The following is a 16,076-nucleotide window of genomic DNA, read 5'->3' on the forward strand; positions in this document are numbered from 1 at the left end:
ATGGTTACACGTTAGAGTTAGTGCGATCACTTTTGGACAGCTATATAACACCTGTTTGTTTGTTTGTTTTTTTTTTTCCTTTCATTCTTTAAATGAATCTAATTATTTCCTCTTTATTTTTTTTACGATATTAAATAATCTTAATTATTTTTGCTTTGTTTTTTTCTTTGGACGTTTGAGAAAGATATTGACTTTTTCCTCTCTGCGTTAATTTTCTTATGCTTTGGCTAATAAAAAGGTAAAAAATGCAAAAATAAAAATAAAAATAAAAACAGTCATAATTTAATTGGGAATGGATCCGAGTTCACCATAAAAGCCCATTTTATGATAGAGTGAGCTATCATGGAAGCATATGCTACACAGCCTTCAATCTAGCCAATTATATTACATAACACATCTGTTTCATATTTTTAGTGGGCCCTTCAATGAGTCTTAGGCCCCAATAAGGTCACAAGCACAGGCCACATGAAGAGAGTTCTATCTTCATTGCCCAATTCCCTCTTTCTCAAAACCCTCACAGTTCTCTACCCCTAAAATAGCCACTGGAGCCCTCGTCCCAAACCGAAATGTTGCAGATAACATTCTATGATCCTATCAGTAGCTGCCACTTTTTTGACACAATGCAACCTACCTGGATGCGAAGAAACGTTAATAGGTTTACGAGGAAAGAGTAGAGTAAAGCAGGCAAGGCAAGGAGACGTGAATATTTGTTGCATGGAAGGAGCACCCGGTACGGGAAAGTCCAGCTTAGCGTTAATGATCTCTCAAGCTATGGAAAATCTACTTAACATGAGACACAATAGTTGGTGGGAATCGGGACGACAAAACTCATGTTGAAAAACAGTAATTTTCTATTTGTATTATAGACAATCTACTTTACATAGAGAGCACATTAGTTATACAGATGAAAAAAGAAAAAGCTCAAAGAGAACACAAAATAATAGCTTCGAATATATTAATTCATTTAAAAATCGCTCTGGTTCTGGAAGACCCAACTCTCTTTCAAACTATACAAAGCACATGAACGAAGTGGAGATAACATACCACCACATACTTCCTCCTGTACAGGAACCTCCTTTTCACCAGCAAGACTTCTTCTGAGGGACGCAGATATAAACGTAATCTTCAGAAAGCAGAAGAGGTATGGGGAAAAAAAAAATTATAGGGTACACAGAATTAAAATCTTAAGCTTACCCTAAACTTGGCTTCTTCCTGTCTGTCTATGTATGCCAGAAGTTCTTCCTGCCTCATTAAAGCTTCATGCAAAGCCTAATCAGGAAGAATCATATGAGATCCCAGGTAAAATAACAAGCGACTGAAAAAGGCAGGCAATAAGATCAGCCACGCATTGGGGAACATTTTGTCAGCGAAGTCCCTGAAATGTACTCATTGAAAACCTAGGCTAATGCCAAACATTATCAACGCCATAAGCCATTTACAAAAAATTAAGAATTCGCTAGGAGATTCAAGAATGTTGAGCAACTATCAGCAGATAGGCACCTTTAAAAGTTTTAACTGTTTAACCCAACTGGCAATCTACCACATAAAAGTACATGTCACCATATGCAATTGCTGCAGAAATAAACGCTTCAATCCAAACTAATTTAGACAGTCTACTATATATGGGAGTTATATTGTCCTAGGGGTTGGAGGGGACTTAAATATAGACTCAGGTCAAAATCAACTGATGTCTTGCTTTACCTAAGGCTCACGATAGCAGACCACAGCTCTTAAAAGACACGAACAAACATAAAATATTATACTAGTTATGCAAATGCGAGCTAGACTCATAAGTCAACTTATGAAGATTTTGGTACAGAGCTAGTTTTTTACGGTAAAGAGATGAAAACCACACTACTGTCATTGGGTTGCGTTGAGATTATCAAACGAGAGGATATAGTCACCTTTTTTGTTGCAATAAGCTCAGCCTCCAACGCATCCACACGACAAACAGCAGAATTCAGCAACTCCTCTTTCTCATAAGGCATCTCAAATGGCTTTGCCAGCAGCATATCTACTTTCTCCTCAAGCTTGCCCAGCCTTTTCGAAGCAGATGAGAGAAGGTCTGCTGCATCAGCAAAACCTGGAGCAGGAGAAGGGGGATGACACTTCTCCTACAGTAATTCAACTGTCAGGTCACAAATGTCGCAGATAGAATCAGACACAGTTTTCTGAAGTTTCTTAGTCACCTGGAACGCCACTGAGCGTAATAGGGTAATGAGGGTAAGGAAGAAGGCCACCACTGCAGCCCAGATTTGAGTTTGGATTCTTTCTGGAGCTTTTTCCATACTTGGAAAAGAAGATGTCCCTACAATTCATTTCAATAGGTATAAAGACCCCACTTTTGGACTCAATTTCAAGCATTTTTTCCCAATAGTGTATGCAACATCCATGCCCGCTAGAATCAGTGATCTTTACATCTAAAAATGTTAAGGAAATCAACCCAAAGAAAGTATGAAAACTGTGTCCAAATTATCTAAACAAGCCAGCACCATTTCACATTAGGAGGCATCAACAGGATACGACAAGAATGTATCTCTATAAAGTTTTCCAGTAGTAATGATATGTTATGCAACAGATACTACCGTTGCAACAGATGTGGAATTGACAATGATAACATATGAAAACCAGGCTATACAAGAAATAGTTCAATAAATGTGCAATTAAACTATCTAACCTCCAGACGCACTTGACTCTAGAAGTGATACTTGTTTCTTCCATCCCACATCCACAGCCTTGTCAATCATGGGAACGTGTTCATCATATTCCCAAACGCCACCACCACTGCTCCCCTTAACAGCAATTCTAGCCTGAATAAACACCAGAGCATACCAAATTTGAGTTGAAGTTTCACTATCCAATACTAGCATTTCACTAAATTTCCCTCCTAATGATGTCATGCAACATTAAAGCATTGTAAGTACTTATAATAAATACCAAATACTTATAATAAGAAAAAGGAAAAGAGAAAAAAAAAAAAAAGTGTTCGGACCCAATAATAAATGAGTAAAATATGCCTAAGAAATGGACAAGGGAATAAAATAGGATGATAGATATGAAGTTTATTAAAGAGAAGGCTTGAATACAAATTCTCCGTTATCCTGATGTTAGGCTCTTCCAACCTAAAGCGAATGATAACCAACTCTACAATTTGAGCCATACTCAATAGAAGCTTTTAGTTTTTGTAAAAAAAAAAAAAACTGAGCCACTAGAAGCTTTTTTAATTAAGAAACATATAGAAAAAATAAGAAAAGTTGAATAAAGGTATATAAATGTGAATTTCAAGTAAAGCAAGAATAATTGACTGCTTATATAATATTCAGTTTAAAATAAATCAAACTATCATCTCAAAAAAGATTAAAAAATAAGGGTTTATCCCTCATCAAACTGATCCAGATGTGCCTCCTTCCAATCATTCTTGATGAACATATTTTATAAACACTTACTTCTTCACGGACAGGAGTCAACATTGGTTGTGAATAGCTCCTACTTGCTTTAGGTGAGGTCATTTCTTCCATTTCAGATCCTGACTCTGCAGTAGATGCATCACTACTTCTTATCTGAGTTGCCAACATGATAAAACTAGGATTAGAGAACAGAGACTGAACTCTAATTGTATAAACAAAACTCAACGTCAAGGGAGTAGACCATACCATGTTATAATGTGGCTTATCAGATGAAACTATCTTCCCCTCACAGTTTGTAACAGTTACTATTTGTCTAGAACATCGTGCTTCACCGCGAAGAACCATCTACAAATGCAATTACTTTTCTAAGCCATATATGTTGCCACTAAGATAACTAGCAGATCTACTGAAACAAAAGCTAGCAACAGAACAGTTCAACAATATAGAGTGAGCACTAAACCTTCAATGTGTTTGGATCATTCCACGGCCCTTTGTCTGATTTCATACATCCTCCCTGGTCGGCACATGTACAGCTACCACCCAGAAATTCTGGCAAGTCACTATACAAGTCCCAAAATAAAAACTTTTTTATTCATGATCATAAAACTGAAAAGGAAAATGCACCACATCCAAAACCAATAAGTCTAATCACCTTGCATCAATTATTTCAAGTAATTTGCTTTGGTACTTGTTGCCAAGAACCTGTGAGAAAATCCCACTCTCAGGTAATTTATGATAATTCTGATAATCGTAAACAGTAAACACTTTAAAGGATATTAAAAAGGTACAAATTTAAATCCTTGAACGTACATGAATCTTTGTGGTTGTTCTGGGATCAAGAAAAGTTTTCACAGTGCTCCAGAGCAGCTTAAAACCAGGACCGGCGTTAATTATAAACATTCGAAAAAGCGTCTGTCGAGATGTGGTTTACATGTTAAAAGAAAACGCAAGCCTGTCATAATTCATATCCTGTAAGTACCGGAAAGTATTTCAAATATATTGACAAATGAAACTACATACTTCAGGGTAGTTGTCATTGTCAATCTTCTGCAGCCGTGTGATGAGTTCTCTTGCAGACTTGGTTAGGTTTTTAAAACCCTGCAGTGAAAATAAATTGAACAGGAAACAGAGGATTGTCACTACAATATTATAACACAAGGAAAAAAATGGTGCTAGGAAAACTTCAGATATTAATATAAATTAGCAAACATACCACTCCTTGAACATCTAAAATTGTTGTACTTGAATCAATGTGTCTCTTTGCAGCAATAGAACAGGCTGGAAACTTAATTGCAAAACTCCGTTCAAACCCCTGTACATGGTATCTCACATACCGATCCATAGTTGTCACTTGCATAAGCTTGTTGGGATCAATTTTTCCCAGTCTCTCAATGTATATAGGTCTTCCTTCCTTGTCTACGCCATGATAACCCTGAGGGTAGTATTGTAGAACTTCGTTCAACTCAGAAAACTCAAAATCCTGAAAAGATAAATTAAGTGAATAAAGCATCGTGTCAGACTTTTGTAGGAAGACCTATCTCAATACTTACCTTAAAATCCACAGTACGGGTCAGAAACATAGCCTTGAACTGAAGGAAAAACATTTACCTCCAAAATTGTGTCTGTACCAAAGTCTTTCCTCCAGTGAATCATGTTGGCCCACATGTGCTTTGCCTTCTCAATGTCAAACTTTCTTGCTTTCAAGAATCTGCAACAATAAAGCTGGACAATCAATACCGTACCCATGTGCATTATAAGCTGGACCTGCAATATCTTATCTTCCATGAGGCAAAAATTATACAAATTGCTTTAGCTGGACCTGCAAATACTACTTCCAAAAATTTTATTTCGGTTGCTCAATAAACACCAATATGCACCGACTCATGGTTGTTTTTTCTCCCCCCCCCCCCCCCCCCCCCCCCCTTTTTCCCTCTTCTCTTCTTCTCTCTTTTCTAGGTGAGTGACACCAAAGCAACTCCCCCCCCCTTTTCCCTCTTCTCTTCTTCTCTCTTTTCTGGGTGAGCGACACCAAAGCATACTAGTTGAAGTCAAGTATGAGTTATATGTAACAACATGAAGCATATTTCATTCAATAAATCAATGTCTTCACATCTAAGATATTGAATTATAAGATAATTACAGAACAGGACATGATTATACACGAATTTATAGTGGTTGAAACCTGCATTCAGGAACTTTCGGCCAAAAGCCCACATCTAGATAATACAGCCAGACTGAGAAATTAAAAACAGAGATCTTTAAAGTTTGAAGGCCGCCGTCATGTTTTGGAAACAAATCAACTAGCTTAAACTGGGGACATTAATGCCACTTAGATTTATTCAGGTTCCAGTAGTATAAATAGATGGAAACTAAGGCCAAGTTTTCAAATTGATCAGTCCATAGAGAAGCTAAAAGCAGACACAAACAGTAATAAAGCCCAAATCTGAACCAGGAGACTGCAGAACTTATACAAGAAAAGATCTTTCATTACGCATAACGCGAAACAAAGGAACGTCACCTCAACAACATATGGTAATCATCGTGTCTCGGAGGAAGCAATTCGTCCAAGATAAGTGCCTGCCGAAATGAATCTACGACCTGAAGCTCCTCAAGATCCCGCACATCCTCGATTGAAACGGAATTAGTTCGACTAGAACTCTTCTTCCGGCTCTTCCTCCTAAGAGAATGTCTGAATTTGCTTGACGCACTGATTGCTTTCTTCTTCAGACTACCGATTCTCGTCCTCTTGTCATCCTCCGAGTTTTCGAAGTCTGATTTCCGTTCTTTTCTTTCGTCGTGGCCAGAGAACCCCTCAAAACCTAAAGGAACATCAATAAAGACAAAACTCAGGTCCTATTCAATTTCTAATAGACTTGCTATATAAATTCATTACTTGTTCAAGATAAACCCTAATTTCTACTTTTTTTTCGATTTCTTCATGCGATCACAAGGTCAAGCAGGCCAAGACCGACAACTGTAAGCCACAAAACTAGCCAATTTAAGTAAGCCACAAAACTAGCCAATTTAAGTATAAGAGAAGATTCAGATTTCAAGAGACAGATGAAAACCAGGGGAGATCAGGAAAGAAGTTGGTAAAGTAAGTTAGTTTATCGACTCACAAGGCCTCGCAAAGCGATCGAGCGGACCCGACATGTTAACGCAATGGGGTAAGGAATTCGAATTCTAAGTCGAAGCAGAAACAGAACAGAGCATGAAGAACAAAAATCCGATGAGACAAAACCCGGGATAGATGAGACCGATACGTTGTTAATCGGTCAGAGCGAGGAAGGTCAAAGCACGGTGCCGATCTTTGAGGAATACTATTCAAAGACTTTTTAGGTTATCGATATGCAGAAAATGAATAATTCTTCTCATCAGCGTAAAATGACTCCGAGACGCTAACAAGGTGACGCCGTAGGGCAGTACATGCTAAACAGACGTTACGCGGGTAAGTCTTCCTCGGTGGTTTTTATACGTTGAGAAACGTTCCACGTGTCAATAAAGTGCGTCGGTCCAATTGACTGATGGCGGGAAACTGAGTGGAGAGCAGAGGGGATGTCGGCGTCCCTTCTAATTTTATCTTTTGATTGTAAATAACGTAAAAAATTAAAAATAGAATTAGTATTTTTTAATAATTTAGTCTTAAATATATCTTATAAAATTAAATTTACAAATTAATATAATTTTATATGATATATTAAATCATAAAATTATTTTTATTATAAAATAAATTTAATATATTATATAAAATTATGTCACTTTATATATTTATTTTTATAAACTCTTTTTATGACCATAGTACTAAATATTTTTATTAGTACTGAAATTTTGGAATAAATGGTCAAAATACAAAAGAGTAATGTTAATAAAGAATAGATTCATTATTAAAAAATTAATTTTTTTATAAAAATATTGTATTTATTTATTTTTTTTAAATTAATTGTGCAATACTTGTGGTATAACTACAATTATTATTTTTCTTCTTCCAAACTAAATCGAACATTTTACTGGTCATTGTAATCGTAATTAAAATCATAATTAAAATATGGCATATTTTTGCTAATATTTAAATTAAAATGGTTAAAATATCTTCTCGTAACAACTAGATTAAACATTAATCCAACCAATCTATCTGCCAATTACAGGATCTTCTCGTAAAATTGTTTGATCTAATCCAACAGCCATGTCTTTGATTTTGAAATAAAATTAATTGAGCGACCGAATAGAGTTTTTAAAATTAATAATATCTATTGGATGTAAAATTTAATTATTTCAAACAGTGTTCTGAAGGCTTATAGGTAAAAAATTTCATAAGTAAAATTATAAAAATCTTCAATATTTTTCACTAAACTGTTACCCAACTGCACATTTCCATCCTCTCTCTCCTTCCTCCAAAATAATCTTCATTGTTTTTACTTCCCAGAAATCTCCTCTTTTCTCTCTATACTATTCCCAATAGAATTGGTCAAGCACACAGGCATCTGCCATCATGTATATATGCAGGAACAACCAAACTAAAAAAGTAAAAAAGAAAAGAAATAATGTAAACGAAACGATTCATCAAATTAATGAACAATGTGCAGCTAAACATCCTATACAGCTGCTGCTTTTGCCCAACATCAAAGCACAGCCCAGCAATACGCTGGTGACAAGAAACTGTGCATCCTCATAACAGTTCCATTAGCTTCGAAACCACCAGACACAAATAATATGCAGAGTCAACCAGTCCCACATGTTCAACAAGTACTACATTTGCATTTAAAGTTTGTATTTACATATATATTCACAAGCTTCCTGTAGATAGAAGGGATGAGAGGTATCATTTTCGTGTTGAGGACCTCAACAACTTTGGATAACAATGTTTTTATGTGCAGATTATACTGTCCAAGAGCTGAAAGAAATATTTAATGACTTGTCAGTTCAATATCGTAGTTGTAACGATACAGCAATCAGCAAGTAATTTTCCAACTGAAGCGATGTAATGGCGAGTTACATACCTGTTATTTAAGTTCCTTTTAGCCCGAAATTGACTGAGTTTGTCGCGCCACTGAGCTGTAAATAAAAGTATCAAAATCATGAGAATTTGAATCCTCTTAACACTAACAAGGTAGTTCAACAGTTTTCTTCTGGGGGAAAGGGAAGGGGCAATGAATATGGGGATTATATCATTCCATTATAATTCACAAACGATGCTCAAGAAATTTTGAAAGACCAAACCACCAGCCAGACTGCCCATGGGCCATGGGTGGGATCAGGATAAGTATAGCATCATTCTTACCTAACAAAATACATCTTATTATTTTTAAATTTTCCATACTGATTCAGTCCTTGAACTGCCCTAGAAGCACTTCACTATCTTCTGTTTGAAAAAATTAACATTCAGAAGGTAAAAAAACTGAATATATTGTTTAATTGAAAATGACTGGACACAATATGACCCGTTCCCTTCCAAATGATGGCCCGTAGCTAATTGTCGCAGATTAAAGTTATTAAAATTAAGACCCACAACTTGATCCTCCTCACTAGCATATAGCACAATGTTGTACCTAATATCACAGGCTATGATTCAAAACCTGCTGTGAGTTTGAGCTCATGACTTCAATTAAACATGAGAAATAAGTTTTTTATCTAAAAGAGTCATTCTATTCTCAAGTCGACACCATCCACATCACTTAAATTGCAAAATTTAATTTGTAAGATTCAAGTTTTAAATCCACATCAAATTATGTCATGTAAATATTTTACTAAGTGTAATCTACACACCGGCTCGATAATAGAATTTTTCTATTTAAAAAGGGGCCAAATTCCAAGCAGAGGAAAAAAATACCAGCATCTCTATAGCGTTCTTCAACGACAGCAATCAGCATGTTGCGCACAAGATCAAACTCCTTTGTTTCAATGCATGGTTGACCACTTGGCCTGAAACCATATCATCTTCAACTCTCATTAATCAACTTTCAGAATTTATGACAAAAGAGTGGATCAATGTAAAACTCAGGCTAAAAATCATCTAATAGATAACAGCTGTCAGGTTGGATAAAAGAAAACTCACCCAAATCCACAAAAAGAAAAACACATTTTAACAGTATAGCTAAAACAGTCCAAACAAAACACCCAGAACGCAACTTGTCTAGACATCCAGCACATCAATTCACTCCCAATCAAAGAAAATAAGGAAAAATCCTTCGTAATCATAAGATTTACCGATCCATTTCAGTAAATAATAAACCATCTGAGGCTAGGGTTTGCATTAACAGCTTGCCAGATTCAATGACTTTCATTCCATCACTATATGCCAAGTACTTGTTAACCTGAATTGGCACCTGCAAATGAAAAACAAAAGGGCAGCCGATCATTAATCCATTACTAGGCATTTAGACCCTTCATATCTCAACATGGCCATTCTAAAGCTTGCAGAAGTACACCTCAGAAAATCATGAAGCCACAATGACCCGCATCAGCAATAGACCTCTAGCACAATTTCAATATTTACTTACAAAACATATTGTGACAAAATGAGCTCCCATACTAGGCGGTCAATCAGACATTATAAAATAATGTGCTAGGCCCAAGCCACCAGATATATAGGTAAATACACAAACATCTAAGTAAGGAACCATCTAAATCTTGGTTTATCATGTATAAGGACTTCAGACTACATGCAGAAGGTTCCAAGTTCAAAGACCTTCACAAACTTTTGGGTCCAAAAATCCCCCACACACCACATTTGAGGCAGCCAAACACTATCAACACAAGAACACATGCCCTATCCAGCAATCCTCAGTATGAAGCAGTTTGTGAGCTAAGAACTAAAAGTCGCCAAAAACACCAAAATTATAACCCATATCTCCAGACTCATGCATACAACGCACTGTATTGCACCATAATGTCATTATATTAGCCAGATTTTAATGTAGAAGCAGACAGTCACAGTCACACTTGGTTGAACTGTTGCATTATTATGTTCCTAGGAAAAATTAAATTGACCCTCCTTATCATCCCTCTTCCTGGTTATTACTATGTTGGAAAATGAAAATTCATAATTCAGAGCAGCATCTTGGGGTAAATGAAACTTTCCCTGACATAACAAACCTTCATTTATGTACATTCCAATTTCTGTTGACATATTGTTCATGATGTTTCAAGAAGCATTTTATGCAATTGTAGATCACTTACTAAAATAATACTAAGTTCCAATACTGAAAAAACCATAAAGAGAAAAAAGTTAATGAATAACAAAATGCGAGTACCTTGCATCTGACTGCAATGTTGATGGCATCTGAAGGCCGAAGGTCAAAACTAATACACTCTGTTCCATTATCTACCTGTTACAACATTGAAAAGTGTAACCAGACACTTTCTAAAAATCAATGGTTGTATAATTTAGCAATCCTCCCTCCCCCTATTTTTTCTCCAAATGAGAAGAATAAAAAAGGGCAACCAGAGTACAAGGGTATAGTCTATATTGCCTTGGTAAGATATAACTGAGCAAAATATGCCTCATGCACTCTCCGAGTAACTCTAACGAGTCTGACCTGCAGAAATCAATCCATATACACTCTCTTAGTATATAAGAATATTAAGAAAGTACGTTTGAAATGTTATAGTCTGATTGAAAGAGGATTATAAACAAACACACACGTACTTCATAGCCCATCTTATCAATCATCTCCTTAACCACTTGATACAGTGTGGGTCTTGCCTGACAAACATAACCACATGTTAGACACAAAACCAAAAGATTCTGCTTAATTCAGGATTTGACAGTTCAACACCACTGGGAATGGGAAAACAAAAAAAAAAAAAAAAAAAAAAAAAGAGGTAAGAAAGTATAAGTGAGGGGGTATGAATTGAAACATACTACTGGAACATTGCGTACGGCTGCCATGAGTAACACACTCGGCATCTCCACTGCAATTAAAGGCAAATCACAACTTTCAAAATGAAAAACTAAGGGAGCATCTGATATAATTTAAGTGAAAAAATTATTCTAGAACGAATCAGAAGCAAGATGAACATACAAACAATTATTGGAAGAAGAAGACCGGTCCCATCTTCCATTTTCAACACAATTGCAGGATGTGGAGCATAATCTGGCAAATGCCCACCCTGAGGGTTGTTGTGGGCACATCTTAGATGCCTTCCATCCCTCATTTTGATCATGAAACCATCTGCTCCACTCTTCACCTCAACTGTATGGAACACCCAAAAACAGATACTAAAAAAATGGAGCATTAACCATCAAATGACAGGAAAATCCTTGTAACACTCTATTATTTATTACCAGTTCTGACGCAGATAGTTGTTTTATAAGAACAGAATTTGGAAGCAAAACCGATTCTTTTTATTTTTATTTTTTTCACAAAAAAAAAAACCCCAACATATATCAGCAATAAGAAACAAATTGAGTTCTGAAAATCCATTAGCGTTAAAGACGTGAACTAACCACTGGCTTAGCTTACCAGCTTCAATCACGCTAGAATTTATGTAGTCTTCGTCGTTTTCATTGAAGTTCTCCGAGGTGCTTCCATTCCCATTGGAGGATGAACCATAACAACAATGCACCGTCTTGCCCTTTTGCACGTGTAATTGGTGAGAAAGATTCCCCAATTTAGTCTTTCTATAACTGATCCCTTTGAATCCCCAGAATTCACTCCCAAACAGCCTAGCCTTCGGGAAAGGACCAATCATTGGCAGAGCGTAAAACCCCACTTGCTTTGCTCGAACTGTGGGGCAAACAACTGGTCCTTGCAGAGACCCCATATTCCCTCCTTCGGCCTACTAAAATGAATCCAATAAAAAGAATTGTGATCTTACGACTTTATCGTAAGGGGAAAACAGAGAGCAAGATTTTGATACGCATAACTCGATAAAAAATTTAAAAAATAAAAAAAAAATAAAAAAAAAAAAAAAAAAAAAAAAAAAGGATGGTTTCAAAACAAATGTATTCATACTTGGCCTCGCTGCAAGTAATTAAGGCAAAAAATACAGTATCTGTCCTCGTATGTCGGGTTTTCCTTACTTAGAAATACTAAAAGCCACCAATCACAGATGAACCCATATGTTGTCCTCTTTTTTCCTTGTCTGTTTTTTTTTTTTTTCCTTTTCCTCTTTCTCGGAAACCAACAGACACAAAACTTTCGGAGTGGCATCTCTCTCTCTCTCTCTCTCTGTGGAATTTTTTTGAGTTCTCGAATGGTATCAGTCAGTTAGAAGTTCTAGAGAATCATCCAGATAGAATAAATAAATCAAAACCCGTAACCACACCTAAAAGCCTCCAAAAGCTTTGGAAGTTAAACAGAGATCAGCGATCAATAGCTCTTACTCACCGATCACAGACGGAAGCAGAAGGTTTCACCTCAGTTCCTGGACCTCTCCCACGAGATTCCCAAGATCAAGGATTCCGGAACTCAATTCCGACCAGGTAAATTCCTGAACGAGAAATGGTCGGGATCGGTCGGGGAATTATATAAAAGTCTTATAGATCCGAATCCAGGAAGCCCTTAAATCGGAAAAATAAGACAGAAAAAAAAAATAAATAAAAGGTGGGCTTGTTGCAGAAGAAATAGCTTTTGCGTGAAGCAACTGGAGGGATTGGAAGTGACAGACAACGAAATTTGGATAAAAGGAATGAGAGAAGGCGAGAAGATAAGAGATTCTTTTCTTTGTCGATCCACAGAGAGAGGATATTAAAGACCGATCGAGCTCTCAGTCTTAAGTTATTGTGTTTCCTCGAATTACGATTATGGCCCCTGCCTGCTCAATCTTGTTGATGAATGGAATATTATTTATTTGCAGAATTTTTCTTAATAAATTAATAAAATTTTTATGTATAATTATTTTTTGATATTTTTTATTTGCGATTGATTAAAATAATTATTTTATATTAAAAATAATACAGTTAATTACATTAATAAAATATATAAAAAATACATAAAAATAATTATATATAATATAATTCATTAATAATATCATAGAAATGCAACGTTAGTAGGTGACTTTTAGAATCTTCTGTTATTTTCATGTAAATCGTGGCATATTTTAGTTTTGATGTTTTTATGTATTAATAATTTCACGTGGTTGGCTATTAAATTCTTCTCTTTTTGTGCTCTATTATTGGGTTTGAATTTTTTTTATGAATTATTATTAGGTTTTTCATATTTCTTAATTTGAAAAACAAAAAGCTAGCACGACACGAGATTTATAAGCTCTGAATTTATACAAATTATTTCTTAATTTCATTTTCGGACACATACAAACAATTGGTCCCCTTTGTAACTCTTATGAGTTTTGAAAGTATGGAAATTTAAGGTAGCTCTCAAGTGATATGTAATTCATAGTTTTGTAAGGTACATATTTAATAATTATACATGAAAGATCCAACTCATAATACATTATATATACCATTGCATGATATTGTTGAAGTGACAACAAATCAAGTCAATTGTCTTGTTTAATGATTGGTATTGTAGACATTTACACACCAATAATGTTATATGAGTGTTGCACTTGTGACTATAATAGTGTGTTACACAGTGCTACATTTTGAATATTACAAGTAGTAATTAGTATGACTCTTTATAATTTCAGGAGAGATATGTTCTGAAAAATAAAATTTTATTAAAATTGGGTTGCGTTTGGATGTTAATATGAGTTGAATTTAATTATAAATAGTAATATTTTGTGAGTTTCATTTAGATGGGTTAACTTTTTAGATTGAAATATATGAAATAAGTTAAAATAAATTTAATTTTTTTATGTAAAATTATAAAAATAGTGAATTCCATTAATGACTAATTTAATATTAATTGAGATGAGTTTGTTGAACAACCAAATATAACCTTAGATACTGTAACTTTTTGTTTAATAGCTTAGATACTGTAACTTGTGTATTGTTAACAAGAATAATTCTATTTATTATTTTCATAAATCATATTTATTTTATTTTTTTTAATAAGTATGTCATCTATAGATAATAAATAGAATAATTTAATTAGTTTTAAAAAATAAATTAAAATAATAAATAATTTTAAAATATATAAAATGTGTAGTGTGTAATAATAATAAAATTAAAAAAAAAGCACGTGGGTAAAGTAGTCTTTGTCATAAGGGTAAAGATGACTTTTCATTCGAAACGGAGAGCATAAGCATCGCACGCTTTTAGAGTGTGATGAAGACATCCTCGGCGGCCGAATAGTCAGATCTGATTCTGAACCTTACGACTGACAGAACACAGAGCCGGCGCTCGACGATATCGAGAACGCCACGTGTATAGTTGTGAAGTGGCAGAATCTGGACAAGGCTCAGCTTTCCAAACTATCAATAAAAATGTCAGTTTTTAGAAGTTGAATACCTTTCCGGATTTTACTTGCATTCTCTCAGACACATTGCAACAATGCCAACAAAACATATCATCCTAAGGCCATGTACTGAAGCCAAGAATATTTTATTTCATCTTAATTTATTTTATTATTATAATTTTTATAAATTTTTATATAAAATATAATAAATAATATAATTTTTTAAAATTTTAAAACAAAATTAACATTAAAAAATTATTATAATAATATTTTATTTAATTTTAAAAAATATTTTACCGTATATCATCTCGTCTCATCTATATAACCAAATTAGATTCTAAATATTTTACACTAATTATATAATAATTTTTAACATATTTTTTATTTTCTTAAAAATATAATTTTTAAAAAAGTGAGAGCAAATTTGAGAGACTGAGACCTACTTAAAAAATCTCTTGTTAATGTTGAACGAACTTCCTTATAAATAAGTATGTAAGATTTTCACATTTAAAAACTGTATATAACATTATTATAATATTTCTTCTTATATATGTAAATTTTTCACATAAAATATAATAAATAAGTTAATTTTTATCTAAAATCATCTCATCTCACCATCTAAACCTCAACTAAATGTTCAACAAATGTTATAATTAAGACTATTAATGTAGCAAACTTAATAATTTAAATTATGATTGTTTAAAGATATATATATTTATATGAGGGGACGGTGGAAGACACTAAAGTCGTCCATTTTTACCATTCACATCACATTGTGTAGAAGGATGGAAGCTAGAGTCCTGTTTGGTTACATAAATGAGATGAAATAAGATGAGATGTTTTAAATAGTAATAAATAAAATATTTTTATAATATAATTTTATAATATTAATTTTATATTGAGATTTGAAAAAATAAAGTTATTTATTATATTTTGTATGGAGAATTGAAAAAGTTGTAATAATGAGTTAAGATGAGATGAGATGAATTTTTTAATTTTATGTAACCAATCCGGATAAGTTTTTTGATTGGCGGGATCAATCAGGGCATTTCTAGCTCTCTCTTTCTATTTATATATATATATATATATAAGTATATATGTGTCTTCAATAGGATCAACTTCAAAGGATAGAAGTCATTAGAAATAGATTTGAATAATTAATTTGGGGTAGAATATTGAATCAGAAAGAGCGTGGTTATTACATATATGCTGTTAATAATGCTCCTTGGCTCTTTGCTTGCTTCCAAAATAAATATTGATCATTCTCCCAACTTTTTTGCTTCCTTTTAATTAATCCATAATTTTGATTCCTTTTAATTTTAAATTCAAAATTGAGAATATATATTTCTGTCCATTTGTGCGACCTTTT

The 16,076-nt window shown here is 34.2% G+C and overlaps 2 protein-coding genes across 7 annotated transcripts; both read right to left on the reverse strand.

The window, feature by feature from the left end:
- Window positions 1–260: 260 nt before the first annotated feature.
- On the reverse strand, window positions 261–6,850 carry LOC122319073 (phosphatidylinositol/phosphatidylcholine transfer protein SFH8-like). Of its 4 annotated transcripts, XR_006244990.1 has the most exons (16): window positions 6,527–6,850; window positions 5,926–6,226; window positions 5,016–5,115; window positions 4,621–4,887; window positions 4,428–4,505; window positions 4,218–4,319; window positions 4,060–4,109; window positions 3,868–3,967; window positions 3,654–3,752; window positions 3,447–3,560; window positions 2,678–2,810; window positions 2,190–2,308; window positions 1,905–2,114; window positions 1,195–1,315; window positions 1,045–1,097; window positions 261–631 (listed from the first exon to the last, which is right to left on the reverse strand). XR_006244990.1 is itself a non-coding variant. In XM_043136954.1 (15 exons), the coding sequence occupies exons 1-15, from the start codon at window positions 6,558–6,560 to the stop codon at window positions 1,080–1,082; spliced, it is 1,788 nt and encodes a 595-aa protein (XP_042992888.1). In that variant the 5' UTR covers window positions 6,561–6,850; the 3' UTR covers window positions 834–1,079. The 4 variants fall into 4 exon arrangements, 2 of the variants coding, with proteins under 2 accessions (XP_042992888.1, XP_042992887.1); XR_006244991.1 differs by lacking the exon at window positions 261–631 and having other exon boundaries at window positions 834–1,094; XM_043136954.1 differs by lacking the exon at window positions 261–631 and having other exon boundaries at window positions 834–1,097; window positions 1,195–1,269; window positions 2,690–2,810.
- Window positions 6,851–7,946: 1,096 nt separating this feature from the next.
- On the reverse strand, window positions 7,947–13,096 carry LOC122319235 (bifunctional nuclease 2). Of its 3 annotated transcripts, none has more exons than XM_043137206.1 (11): window positions 12,737–13,096; window positions 11,870–12,185; window positions 11,429–11,599; window positions 11,269–11,318; window positions 11,053–11,109; window positions 10,877–10,942; window positions 10,658–10,732; window positions 9,612–9,730; window positions 9,235–9,326; window positions 8,405–8,459; window positions 7,947–8,298 (listed from the first exon to the last, which is right to left on the reverse strand). In XM_043137206.1, exons 2-11 carry the CDS (start codon window positions 12,168–12,170, stop codon window positions 8,283–8,285), a joined length of 1,002 nt encoding a protein of 333 aa, XP_042993140.1. In that variant the 5' UTR covers window positions 12,171–12,185; window positions 12,737–13,096; the 3' UTR covers window positions 7,947–8,282. The 3 variants fall into 3 exon arrangements, with proteins under 3 accessions (XP_042993140.1, XP_042993139.1, XP_042993141.1); XM_043137205.1 differs by having other exon boundaries at window positions 11,870–12,188; XM_043137207.1 differs by lacking the exon at window positions 12,737–13,096 and adding an exon at window positions 12,362–12,722 and having other exon boundaries at window positions 11,870–12,188.
- Window positions 13,097–16,076: the final 2,980 nt, after the last annotated feature.

The sequence above is a fragment of the Carya illinoinensis genome, chromosome 8 (genome assembly GCF_018687715.1).
Source record: "Carya illinoinensis cultivar Pawnee chromosome 8, C.illinoinensisPawnee_v1, whole genome shotgun sequence".
Lineage (NCBI taxonomy): Eukaryota > Viridiplantae > Streptophyta > Magnoliopsida > Fagales > Juglandaceae > Carya > Carya illinoinensis.

Excerpts from the sequence above, each read along its gene's own strand:
- LOC122319073 (XM_043136953.1), bottom strand. The coding sequence starts at position 6,560 with ATGTCGGGTCCGCTCGATCGCTTTGCGAGGCCTT. Across the intron at positions 3,968-4,059 it reads CTTGAAATAATTGATGCAAG|TGACTTGCCAGAATTTCTGG; the intron begins GTGATTAGACTT and ends GGACTTGTATAG. Across the intron at positions 2,115-2,189 it reads TACGCTCAGTGGCGTTCCAG|GAGAAGTGTCATCCCCCTTC; the intron begins GTGACTAAGAAA and ends GAATTACTGTAG.
- LOC122319235 (XM_043137206.1), bottom strand. The coding sequence starts at position 12,170 with ATGGGGTCTCTGCAAGGACCAGTTGTTTGCCCCACAGTTCGAGCAAAG. Across the intron at positions 11,600-11,869 it reads TTCTAGCGTGATTGAAGCTG|TTGAGGTGAAGAGTGGAGCA; the intron begins GTAAGCTAAGCC and ends TGTTCCATACAG. Across the intron at positions 10,733-10,876 it reads CTCAGTTATATCTTACCAAG|GTAGATAATGGAACAGAGTG; the intron begins GCAATATAGACT and ends ATGTTGTAACAG.